At 47.7% G+C, this 13,675-nt stretch overlaps 1 protein-coding gene across 1 annotated transcript; it reads right to left on the bottom strand.

The window, feature by feature from the left end:
* Positions 1-8,690: 8,690 nt before the first annotated feature.
* On the bottom strand, positions 8,691-9,438 carry LOC123117112 (uncharacterized). Its single transcript, XM_044537944.1, has 2 exons — positions 9,053-9,438; positions 8,691-8,891 (listed from the first exon to the last, which is right to left on the bottom strand). The coding sequence occupies exons 1-2, from the start codon at positions 9,348-9,350 to the stop codon at positions 8,866-8,868; spliced, it is 324 nt and encodes a 107-aa protein (XP_044393879.1). The 5' UTR covers positions 9,351-9,438; the 3' UTR covers positions 8,691-8,865.
* Between the last annotated feature and the right edge of the window lie 4,237 nt (positions 9,439-13,675).

Here is a 13,675-nt window from a genome sequence, read left to right as displayed (position 1 = left end):
TACCTGAGTCGGCGGGAAGAGTTGACGTCGACTGGTGTCGGGAACTCGTTGCCGCGCGCGCTCGTCGAGTGCTCGCTGAAGATTCTCCAGTCGAGTGCGTTCGGCCAAATTGGCCAGACGTGCCTCCTCCAAGGCACGAGCCTCGGGGGTTTCTCCTGCGATGGGAGTACGCAGAGCATCCACGTTCCTGCGGCGAAGTTCCTCTCTTTGCAGAGAGTCGAGTGGCTCGGGCTGGTACTCTTCGTGGCCTCGTGCGGGGTCGCCTCCGTCACCTGCTCCACCATCACGGGCGAAGCCAGGGGGACTGCGGGGCCCGTCGACCATCAAGATTTCCGCCGCTGGATCACTGCTATCGCACTCGGATGCCGTCTCTACGGAGCCAGTCGACAGATCGAACAAGCCGTAGAGAGATTCGTCGGGCTCGATTGCCGCAACTTGGGTGGTGGCCGATTGGCGAGCCACCGTGTGCCTCACCCATCGCTGAAGCCTCGACCGGCCCGAGCGCTTGCGCTGGCGGGAGACCGGGAGGGTGGACGATGGAGGAGTCGACCGATATGGGGTCGACGGTTGCCACAGCAGAACGCCGCGGACACATGCGCGAAAATGCGTCGCACCGCGGATGGGGAGCGCATCAACGTCGAGTGGAGCCTCCTGGAGCCAGGCGGAGTCGTCGGCGATGAAGGTGAGAGTGCCGAGACGGATCTCTCGACCCTCGACCAAAACTCCAGCAACCACCATGATGAAAGTACTCGGAAGAATCGCAACTTCTCCACAAAATCGCTAAAACACCTGGCCCAAGGTGGGCGCCAACTGTCGTGGTTCTAAGCCTGACAGTAGAGTGGGGGTAGGTATGGAGAGGCAAGGTCCTAGCTATGGAGAGGTTGTAAACACAAGAGATGTACGAGTTCAGGCCCTTCTCGGAAGAAGTAAAAGCCCTACGTCTCGGAGCCCGGAGGCGGTCGAGTGGATGATGTGTATATGAGTTACAAGGTGCCGAACCCCTCTGCCTGTGGAGGGGGGTGGCTTATATAGAGTGCGCCAGGACCCCAGCCAGACCACGTAGGAGAGGGTTTAAGGTGAGTTAAGTCCGGGGCGTTACTGGTAACGCCCCACATAAAGTGTCTTTACTGTCATAAAGTCTACTTAATTACAGGCCGTTGCAGTGTAGAGTGTCTCTTGACCTTCTGGTGGTCGAGTGAGCCTTCATGGTCGAGTCCTTCAAGTCAGTCGAGTGAGTCCCTCGTTGGTCGACTGGAAGGTGACCTCTTCTAAGGGCGTCCTGGGTAAGGTACTTAGATCAGGTCCATGACCCTACCCTAGGTACATGACCCCATCAGTTTGCTCTCCACTCGGTAGGATGTTTCAAACTTAGGCGAGTACGAGACTGCAGCTAAGCCTCCGAGCGGGAGGTTTGCTCACCACTCGGTAGGATTTTTCAAACTTAGGCGAGCACTGGGCTACAGCTAAGCCTCCGAGTGGGAGGTTTGCTCACCACTCGGTAGGATTTTTCAAACTTAGGCGAGTACAGGATTGCAGATAAGCCCTCGAGTGAGAGGATCGCTCACCACTCGGTAGGATTTTTCAAACTTAGGCGAGCACAGGGTTGCAGCTAAGCCCCCGAGTGAGAGGATCGCTCACCACTCGGTAGGATTTTTCAAACTTAGGCGAGCACTGGGCTGCAGCTAAGCCCCCAAGTGGGAGGCGGACTCACCACTCGGTATGATTTTCCAAACTTAGACGAGCACTGGTCTGCATCTAAGCCCCCGAGTGGGAGGCGGACTCACCACTCGGTAGGATTTTTCAAACTTAGGCGAGCACTGGGCTGCAGCTAAGCCCCCGAGTGGGAGGCAGACCCACCACTCGGTAGTATTTTTCAAACTTAGGCGAGCACTGGGCTGCAGCTAAGCCCCCGAGTGGGAGGCGGACTCACCACTCGGTAGGATTTTCCAAACTTAGGCGAGCACTGGGCTGCAACTAAGCCCCCGAGTGGGAGGCGGACTCACCACTCGGTAGGATTTTTCAAACTTAGGCGAGCACTGGGCTGCAGCTAAGCCCCCGAGTGGGAGGCGGACCCACCACTCGGTAGGATTTTTCAAACTTAGGCGAGCATTGGGCTGCAGCTAAGCCCCCGAGTGGGAGGCAGACCCACCACTCGGTAGGATTTTTCAAACTTAGGCGAGCACTGGGCTACAGCTAAGCCCCCGAGTGGGAGGCAGACCCACCACTCGGTAGGAGTTTTCAAACTTAGGCGAGCACTGGGCTGCAGCTAAGCCCCCGAGTGGGAGGCGGACTCACCACTCGGTAGGAGTTTTCAAACTTTGGCGAGCACTGGGCTGCAGCTAAGCCCCCGAGTGGCAGGCAGACCCACCACTCGGTAGGATTTTTCAAACTTAGGGGAGCACTGGGCTGCAGCTAAGCCCCTGAGTGGGAGGCAGACTCACCACTCGGTAGGATTTTTCAAACTTAGGCGAGCACTGGGCTGCAGCTAAGCTCCCGAGTGGGAGGCGGACTCACCACTCGGTAGGATTTTTATAACTTCATCTTAGGCAAAACAGATTCGCAACTAAGGCACCCACTGGGGGATTTCAGAACATGTAAAAAATGAACAACCATCATTTGAAAGACCGTAAAATATCTTTATCTGGAATTGAATCAATCAGATGGATGCGTAGCGAGGTGGTTGTACGAACGATGTTCGACGAGTAAGGCCGCCTGAACGATTCAGCGATGGCGCTTCATTTTTACCCTTTTGCATGAAAGGGGTATTTATCCATGTGGACGTGCTTCCCAACTGATCGGGGTATGTTGACTGCAAGGAAAAACTTGGTAGCACTTGTATGTCTCCCGGAGGACATAGACTAGTGGTCTGACATGGACGTGCCATGAAACCCAAGTGACGAGGCTAGTGTGTGGACTGACTCTCCAGAGAGAGGCCACTCATTATCCCAGGGGAAAACCAGCACATGACATCTCTGAGTCCAAGTTTGTGAAACTAACGCCTTGGAGCCTAGGATAGGGCCATGTGTATCCGTAGAGGAGCGTTGTTTTCGCCCTTTTGCAGTCCTGAAGATGACTTTAGGTAATGATTTGGGCGATCGTCCGAGTGGACAGTACTACCCTTATAGATTTTCGGCAGACCGATCAAGTATGGTCAGAAAGATATTCCTGATGTGATCAATGGGTTGATTGAATGGGCGTAACCCCTGAGGGCGGCAGGCCCAATGGCTGTGCGTAGCCCCCGAGTGATGCTCGAAAGAGGCAAGCTTGGTACAGAGTGTGATATGTGGTTTGATCATACGAGTAACTTAGTTGTTCCCGTGTTGGGGGTGTAGAGGTAAAGACATGTCCAACTGATGGCGACGCGCGAGGCGGCCGAGGGGTGATGATGTGTACAACCGAGTGACGATGCGCGGGACGGCCAAATGGGGAAGACGTGCACAACCGAGTGGCGACGCACATAGCGGCCGAGTGGTGAAGACGTGCACAACCGAGAGGCGACACATGGAGCGCCCGAGTGGTGAAGACGTGCACAACCGAGTGGTGTGGTGCGGGACGGCCGAGTGAGGATGTGCGAGGTGGCCGAGTGACATATTGCGTGTCCAGCCAAGTGGCTGAAATGGTCTTCGAAGGAGTTAGCCAGATTCTCTCGAAGCTAATGTAACGATGAGGTTGGTGTAGTTTGGCTGCGACACAACAAGACCGGCGTGACAACTGAGTCTGAATAAGAATGAAGATGGCTTGCAGAGCATCTGGGTGATTATAAAACTTGTCAAAGTGGCGGATCGAATGCACTTGTTGAAGTGAAGGATCTGACTGGTGATGAAGTACTTGACTACTCAGGAGAGTGTCATTCCAAATGAGATGCAGCCCCCAAGTGCGGAGTAGACCCCGAGCGTACTACAGGCTTCGACAACGGACATGTTGGAATACGAGAAATATAGTTTTGAATGGATGATTTGCAATTCATCGAGTCGGACTCGGGTAATGATGAGGAGAAGCTTCCGAGTGATGCTTGAAAGAGGCAAACTCGCAAAAAGAGTGAAGTGTGAAGTTTAATTATAAAAGGTACTTATCAGTCTCATGCCTGACGAGGTCTATGTCATTGATATGATGAAAAGGATTCCTCTGAGGGGTTGGCCGAATGTGTTTGAAGCCAACAGGTGACAATGTCGGTGTTGTGGTGCGCTAGGACCGGTATGGTGACTGAGTTCGAGCAGCGATGAAGTTGGCGCATAGGGCCATCGAGTGATCACGTAACTTGTGTAAGAAAAATGGCACAAGCCAACGAAATAATTTCTCGAGGAAATTTGATGTGTGCTGAAATGATTTGTTGAAATAACACCCATAGACACCCACTGGGAGTGCAAGGGGCTTGCTGGTTCAAAACCAACAAGATTCTAAAAGAGTGAAGGATCTAGTCGAACTAGACGAAGTGAAGGATCCAACTGGACATGTTGGAGTGTTGGCTCAAATAAAACGAAAGTGTAGTGTTTCGACTGAGTTGCAGCCCCCGATGACTGATGGAAACTCGAAATGAAGAACACATGGTGTTCGTGAATGATGTATGCGTTAAAATGGAAGTTGGACTCGGGTGAAAATAAGCAGCCGAGCGTAGAGGTACACTTGGTGGCGTGCCCTCCGAGTGAATGTGATGTGTGAATTACGGGATATTCGGGAAGACGGAAATAACAGAATGTAAAATGACTTAGCTGTCTGAAAGCGCGCGAGTGGCCGAGTGGTGATGAGGCGACCAACCGAGTGGCGACGCGCGGGGAGGCCGAGTGGTGACGAGGTGACCAACCGATGGCGACGCGCGGGGCGGCCGAGTGATGATGAGGTGACCAACCGATGACGATGCGCGGGGTGGCCGAGTGGAGATGAGGCGACCAACCGATGGCGACGCGCGGGGAGGCCGAGTGGTGATGAGGTGACCAACCGAGTGGCAACACGCGGGGAGGCCGAGTGGTGACGAGGTGACCAACCGATGGCGACGCGCGGGGCGGGCGAGTGGTGATGAGGTGACCAACCGATGGCGACGCGCGGGGCGGCCGAGTGGTGATGAGATGACCAACCGATGACGATGCGCGGGGCGGCCGAGTGGTTATGAGGTGACCAATCGAGCGGCAACGCGCGAGGCGGCCGAGTGATGTAGACGCGTGTCACAGAGTGACGATGCGCGCGGGGCGTCCGAGTGATGTAGACGCGTCCCGCGAAGTGGCGACGTGCGGGGCATCCAAGCGATGTAGACGTGTGTCGCGGAATGACGATTCACGCAGGGCGTCCGAGTGATGACGCGTGTGCCCCTGAGCGACGATGCGCGCAGGGCGTCCGAGTGATGTAGATGCATCCCGCAGAGTGGCGACGTACGGGACGTCCGGGCGATGTAGAGGCGTGTTGCGGAGTGACGATGCGCGCGACGCGTCCGAGTGATGTAGACGCGTCCCGTGGAGTGGCAACACGTGGGGCGTCCGGGCGATGTAGACGCGTGCCGCGGAGTGACGACGCGCGGGAGGTCGAGTGACAACGCGCACGCGAACCAAGTGATGCTGGTGTGACCAGATGAGCGACGGTGTGCAGGCCGCCGAGTCACTGCACGTTAGTCGTACAAAAAATGCATCCGAATGAATTTGGACGTTTAGTAATCCAAATGAAGCCTGTCATCGTGTTATTCGCCTGAACGAAACGTCCGTCGAGTGAACTGCTGTCGGTGGACGACGACGAGAAAAGTGATCCTGCAAGTTAGTACTGCAAGTATAGTTACGAATATATTTTCTACTGGATCAAAACGTCCCTGCAAGTTAGTACTAGCAAGTAAGTCAGCACAGCCACGAATTTAACGGCCGGGTGGTTGCATATGCATGTATGCACCAATTATTGCGCGGGAGTAGCGGAGCTTTTTGGCTGCAGTAATTAGAAAACTGACGCTGAAATACTCACCTGCTGAGCCATTTAATGAGGTAATTACCTTAGTGAAACGGTCAACCCACGTTCCTCCGTTTCCTTTTTCCTGCATGTTAATTGATCGAGGAAACAGCCCACGTTATGCATGCACTTACGAGGCATTGATTCCACAGCGCACCCCCGCCATGGAGACTGTCCCCGGCGACCGGCGCCGGAGGAAGAAGCACTGCGTGCCTATGCCGCATCGGGGCTGCGCCTCCACTGCGGAGGTCGTCGCCGAGCAGCCTTGAACTCGAGGCCGGAGTCGACGACGTGGCGAACAGCGCTGGCGGCTGTGCGTGACGACGACGCCAGCGGACAGCGCCAGTGGCCACGCGTGGGGGCTCAATGACGACGCCGCAGACAAGGTCCACTCGGCTGTGCCGAGGTCGGAGACGACGATGAGGTGGACGGCGCCGACGGCCGCGCATGATGACGACGCCGGCAGTCGTGCGTGACGACAATGAGGCGGACGGTGCCGGTGGCCGCGTGCGGAGGCGCAGTCGGCCCTCGGCTGTCCCGAGGCCGGAGACGACGACTGGGCGGACGACGCCGGTGGCCACGCGTGATGACGAGCGTGACGACGATGAGGTGGACGGCGCCGGTTGCCGCGTGCGGAGGCACAGTTTGTTTCCTGCTTTCACGTCGTCAATCCTTGTATGTGCTTGGAACTTGGATGGATGTTTGTTTCCCTTCTGCTTGCAACCATTCTGCTTGCGATGCCTTGCTCGTCGCGAGGATGAACAGTACAAAAAACGTGTTAAAACATGAAGATGGAACTGAATGGACAGCACCAACGGGAATTGGTCCGCCGCCGGTGGTTGAAGAAATAACCATCTGCATCATGGCTCGATAGACGCCATGCCCCACGGTGGGCGCCAACTGTCGTGGGAACGATTCCGACAATAATAAGGTATAGGGTAACGGAGCATGATTTATCGAGATGCATATGGGTGACACGGTGGTTTTAGCGAGTTCGGGCCTTTCACGGTGGAGATAACAACCCTACGTCTCGTGCTCCGGAGAGGCTTTGTTTTATCTGAGTATATATCCGGAGATTACAATGTGTGTGTGAGAGAGAGGAACGGATCCTCATGCCTGAGCTAAGTCCTGAGACTAATGGTGAAAAGAGAGAGAGGTGGAAGCCCAGCCCCCCAAGTCTAGTGATGGGGGGTGGCTTATATAGAGTGCGCCACCCCCTCACCTCCTATGTTACAAAGTGGGGCATGAATGCCATAATACCTGGCCACTACAAAACCGTCATGCTGACTATTGGTCTTCGCATATCCGAGTGAGTTACACGGCCGAGTGGAATGAGCTCGTCGAGTGGAGTGCCGTGCTTCGAGTGGTCGTTGCCGTCCGAGTGACTTTCAAGTTGCGGTACATCTGAACGGCGATCTGGCCCAGGGGCCCAGTACAAAGTGTACGGTGTCCATGGGTAGGGTCTTTAGGTCAGATCTGTTACTCTACCCCTAATACATGTCCTCGTCAGTTCCCAAACATAAAATAAAGTTTATTCTTTTTCCACCATTGTTTCAGACTCCATGGCCAGCCATATCCACGGGTGCCTTCCATACCAACACTTTTCAAGGAATTTATTATTTGACAATATAAAGTAAAAAAAATTCATTTTGGCACTGGGCATCCCTATTAGCGCCACATTGTTGTGAAATTACAAGTGAATAAACACTCATTTTGAAGATAACACGTTTAGCATGAAAAAATATTGGCCATCCCCTGCCGCTTCATGAGCGGTATGGGCACACAAAAAGGAAATTCATTTTGAAAATTAGAGTTGGCATATACAAATTTACTTGGACGGTAGGCTCCTTGAATCTTCTTTGTAGAGCACCATGGGACGACATAGTAGTCCAAGCGGAACCGACCTACGGGTCCTCAGGCCGGTAACTGACATGATGACGTACCCCTTGTGACGTAACACCATCAATGCCCAAGAACGACACATACCTTTTGGACAAGGACTAGATCCTTGTTTTCCAAATCCATGATATACACATCATAGAGAAGTCCTACGCGAGGATCCCATCTAGTCTCACATGGGTCTATGTGAACATCAACAAGTCCAAGCGAATGAAAGTCCAAGTTAAACAAAAATGAGCTAAAAGGAACCTTAAGTGGTCCTATCTGCTAGTCAAAATAGTTCACTCGTCGGAAGAATGAGAGTCTCAAGGCTAGACCTAGTCGCTAGTCGAGTTAGTTCTACCATTGTGATCTCAAAATAGGATTAAGTCGCGCTCCAATGAGGTGACCAAACTATTACTATTACAAACTTTTGTGATGGTTGTATCATTTTTCAAAATATATTAAAATTCCACTAACTCGTTTAAAAAATATGATAGTTTAAAATCTGGTAGTGTACATAATGGACAACACAGAAATTGCATGCATCACAAAATCAAAGTAATATGACACAATTGAACTATGTCAGGTTTGTGGGCGGATTAATACAACTAACTGAATATGCCACTTATCTTTGTCTTCCCTCCCCCCTCTGCCTCTTCACTTTTAGCAAATTAATTTGTATCCGGAGTTTTGTATCAGCTAGGAATTCAGGTTACAAAGGCGAGAAATTGGTTGAGCTCAACCATAATTACACCCATTAACTTTGGAGGTAAGAAGCATATGAACGTTGTTTCTTTAAAACCACCAATTTGTTCTAATATCCTTGATCCCTTCACCAGTCATGAGTCATAAATAGAACCAAAAGAATTATATATGAACAAACACAATTTAGACTACTTGAGGAGAAGACTTTATTCATTATTTGTCTCATACATGGTGCTTAACATAAACTATCCTAAGCACAACCTCATCAATTACAGATCTGAAAGAGAAGTTGTTGTGAGGCCAGACACATGAAAGTAAAAAACCAATGGTTCTCCTCCCGCGACTAAAATATCATCACTACGCCAGAGGAGGGAAAGTGTAACCTGCATCAATCAGTTTGACCAAACATGTGATTACAAGAGCACACCATGCATATAAATTGCTTAACTAATAACAAAACCGTGTGAATTGGAAGAAAATTTGATATCAAAACTGCATGTAAGAAATGCCCATCATCGTAACTTCCTTAATATATTTCACTTACTTCCGCACTTGTAGCCATGTGGGAATGGCTTCTTGCAGAAATTGGCAACATAGCCGACCTTCTCCATACACCATATCTTCTCTTTCTCCTTGGTGAGACCGGCACAAAGGCATGGGATGTTCGCCTTCTGCCACACAGCACAACACGCGTTTGATGGGTCTAGCTTTGGCTCTGCTGGCCATTTCGTGTACTGGCCGCACTGCTTGATCATGTCCTGTCGGTCACCCTCACATTCATCGGCTGACACGGCCACCGCAATGGCGAGGATGATGAGACATAAGCACATGAGTTTCGCCATGGCTATTACTATGCTACACCGCCTTCTTTTGCCTTTGTTGTTAGAATGGTGCAATATAGGATTTGTGTGGCTTCTTTGTGAATGTGTGGGATACATGATTTTGTTAGCTATGGTTTGGTTTATATAGGCTTGTTTGAGATATGATAGATACATTAGATGTATATCTTGAAGCTATAGTACCGTATCAAAAAATTAATGTGTACATTAATTGCACATCCAAAGGCTACACCATACATTAGCTGTATATCTTGAAGATAGAACACTGCATTAAATAATGAATGCGTACATGAATTCTATATGTACTCACTATACATACATCAATTGTGTATACCTCGAAGATATGCAATATCATCGAACACTAAATGTGTTCATTAATTCCACATCTACATGTTATGCATGCATCAGTTGTATATATCTTGGAGATATTGTTTTGCTTCAAAAAATGAATGTGTACATTTATCGACAAATCTATAAACTAAAACATTACATTAATTGTATATATCTTGAAGATATGACACCATATCCAAAAATGAATGTGTACATTAATTGCACACCTACAAGCTACAACATTACACCACTCTAATGGCTACAGTACTGCATCGTTCTTTAGAAATATGCACCGGGTCGTATATATTGCACTATGTAAGACATTGGACACGTGCATTGTGTGTATTTGAAGAACCAAAATCGCCGGCTTTCCTACTTGTGTATATTAGATGATGCCCCACACATTGTGTCGGAACCATGTTACATAAAGCAGTGCTTAAAACAACTAAAACTAATGGGGAAAATGTAAGAGTGTTCTCGATTTACATTTTGAAAACAATCAGACCTACAAATTATGTGACAAGATTATGTATAAAAAGAGAAACACTTTTGAATTGAACTAAACTCAACGCGAGCATTAACTATATATTTTTCTCCCAGCGTTCACCACATATACCTTTCATGACCACACAAAATTCGGTGCAATTTTTTTAACCCAGGACTAAAATGCATGCCTGGCTTGATTAGGTGGCATGGTATGCACAGATAGATTAATGCAAAGAAGTAACTTGTGAGTACATGCATGACTTCTAATGTCACACAATTTTGGTTGGACGACTATCACCTATTGAGGTAATGTGGAAACATGCATGTGGAGAGAAATTTAGTGCATACATGTTGTTAGTTCTGTGTGAAAGTTGTGCACATGAATAAAAATTATGTGTGTGCAATTTCTAGCTTTGCTTTTGTACATCCCAACTAAAAATTAAATTGGTTATTAATAAATAAAATGGGCAGATATATGCACTAAATATTTTATTCCGCTTTTCTTACCTTACCCGAATCGTTGTCTCCATTTTATTCTCATGGAAAACCTACATTATTTCAGTTGCCTTGATGCATAACTTCCTTCTACCCTCGAACCACATATTCCTTCAAAATTTATGGTTGTTCATGAAATATTCAATTCAAATTAGTATTGTTGCTAAATATCTTGAATACAATATGAAAGTATTACAAAAGAGAGACACCTAGTGACACAGCGAGTGGCAATTTTGAGAAAGAGAAGGCAGTGTTGTTAATTATTTGACGTTGACAGTTTGTATATATATGAAATATAGACAATTCAGATTTACATATGCAATTTTGGCATTTAGTTGGGGTTGTTTACAAATTTAAAGTGAATTTACTATTAAATAAAATGTTAGCAGCATGCCTTTTATATAAAAATGCTGCTAGATTTATTCCATAGGAAGGGGTGTCTGGATGAGAGAGTAATCTTTTAGTAGATCATGCATCAACAAAAGAGAGAGGTTAATTATCTGCAAACACATGCACATAGACAAATTATTAAAGTGGCTAAGCAGGGAGCAATCCGCTTCGTTTTTAGTGCTGACCGATGCCTCCTATTGTAGCCACACGTGTATTCAGTTTTTCATCTGGTTTACTGCCTGTTTTTTCTCTCTGTTCGCCACCGGTTTTTGCTGGACATAGATTTCATTCGTTCACCGGCCCACGGCTTTGACTCAGCGTAAAAATAGATACACAGCTTGGATAGAGGTTTCCTCTTTCTCAAAAAAAAAGGATAGAGGTTTCCTTCTCTTTCTTCTTTGTTCCCCTCAAGCCCCACACTTTATTCTCCCCCGTTTTCTCCTCCACCGCCGCTCCTCTAACAATCACCCCCACACATTTGTTCCTCCTTTGCCGCCATCGGCCCATCTATTGCTGCTGTCGGCCCCGTCTCCTTATGCCACCTTTCCCCATGCCTAGCTCCCTTTCCTTTTGTGTTCCCCCTAATGGGCGTGATGGGCGAGGTGCGAGGTGTGAAGGCGGCGCCCGGAGCAGTAGCTAGGGAGGAGATGTGCTGGCTTGACCGCGGGGACTGGGAGGCCGCCAGCTCTATGGAAGGTCTTAAGGCGCGGTGGAGCTTCAATGTTTTCCCCCTTTAGAATGTGTCAACTCTCATGTGTGCGTAAATATGTTAGACGAACCTTGACAACATGTCATATGCGACATTCCTTGTGCCTCACGATATATGTGGTCGAGCTCAAAGCAAGTACTTTTCACCCTTGTGGTAATTTGACCTCTCTTCTCAAAACTGTAATACAGATTCGCAAACCGGGTTAACACTTACCCCAAGTCGCATGGCCATGTTTTCCGACTCTGATCACTCGAGAGGATCCAAAGAATATCTCTCCGTATAGGAGAGGCAACTCCCATCTTGGTAAACCATGTCTCGGGTCATGTCTCATGACTCACCTAAAAGATATATTTAGAGTAGTGTTTGATAGACCCTAAGTGAGTCGATCATCATCCTGAGAACATGCGAGGACCTCAGGTCTAGGACATGGCATATACATTGTAATTGAGACTAACAGTTGACAATAGCTCGTTGTGTCTCAAAGTGGGTCTGTCCGACACGGTAATCTCCATCCCTAAGTCCATACTATATATCAGTTCAGCATATCTATGCACATGACTTGTGAAGCATAGTCATCAACCGAATCGTATACTAGTCAAAGGATATATGTCTGCATAACCTTATCAATTAGGGACCATTAGCACGATCATCGTACAATGCATAGTTCCACAAACAAGTCACATACCTATTGATACATATCATTGATGATGTTCAAAGATAGTACAAAACACTCACAAATATATAGGGAAATATCATCATCACAAGATTGCATCCTGGGCATATCTCCCACAAATTCTTCAATATGCACATCTTCAGGGAGAGTTTTCTTTATATCATGAAATCAATATCCTCAAGTTTTACTTTCAACAACCAAATTTTTAATACTTTGTCATCAATCACTAAAAAAGGAGAGATTGTAAGTGCATCTAGTGCCCCCTTGTATGTTTTGGCTGATTAATGATAGAAGTGGTTAAGGGACTAATTTCTTTATAAGTATATACATGTGGAAGCACCTAAGGATTTAGTTTGACCTATGGTGTATGACCCATAAAAATGTTGTGACAACAATGAAGTATTTGGTTTGCCCGTTGAAAATTGGAGTGTGAAAACTTGTAGTTCTTTGTTAGTTTTTTCTCCATTTACTCAATAAGGAAAACCATACAGTAAGGGGAGGGGGGGGGGTCCAAATGATGCCTTATCAATGTGGAACCGGACCTTATGCATGCTTTGAAATTATCAACAGTACACATTAATTGACCCGCCTATACGAGCTGAAATGCTCATAATATAGACAAAACTGGGAATAATGAATGAAATTGACATAATCATATGCAAATGCGGGTAAAAAAAATACATGGACACTTCGAACAATTCTTTTCAAAAGGCATCATAGAAAGGAAAAACCTCTAGAACTACCATAATGCTATAAAAGTAGTATGAAATTCTTGCAGACCCCCACAAAATGAGAGGCAAACTGCTATGCTAGCTCAAGGACGCAAACTAAGTAATTTGCTCATCTGATTTTAGGAGTTTAGGAGCTCGAATTTTAAGGCTCACAATCTGGCGAAGCATAATTTATATTTGGGGATTGGCCGTCATTTCTGATTAGGTCAACCTGGTGATCTTCTTTCCGCCCTTGTAAACATTCCGACGTCATAATAAATGCTCCGTGGGATTGTCTCAACAAAATAAGAACTAGTTTGCTCATCTTAAAATATAAAAAGGCTAAAATATATTGACCATCTTGAAGTTGCGTCCAAATGATGCCTTATCAATGTGGAACCGAACGTTATGCATGCTTTGAAATTATCAACAATACACATTGACCTGCCTATACGAGCTGAAATGCTCATAATTTAGACGAAACTAGGAATAATGAATAAAATTGACTTAATCATACGCAAATGCGGGTAAAACA

The sequence above is a fragment of the Triticum aestivum genome, chromosome 5B, assembly GCF_018294505.1.
Source record: "Triticum aestivum cultivar Chinese Spring chromosome 5B, IWGSC CS RefSeq v2.1, whole genome shotgun sequence".
NCBI lineage: Eukaryota > Viridiplantae > Streptophyta > Magnoliopsida > Poales > Poaceae > Triticum > Triticum aestivum.
The sequence above is the reverse complement of the archived record's forward strand: the minus strand, read 5'-3'. Positions and strand labels throughout refer to the sequence as shown.

What these genes read in the sequence shown, in the direction of transcription:
- LOC123117112 (XM_044537944.1), bottom strand. Translation starts at nt 9,350, where the DNA reads ATGGCGAAACTCATGTGCTTATGTCTCATCATCCTCGCCATTGCGGTG. An exon ending in ACATGGCTACAAGTGCGGAA is followed by an intron (nt 8,892 to 9,052) that starts GTAAGTGAAATA and finishes TGATTGATGCAG; the next exon opens with GTTACACTTTCCCTCCTCTG.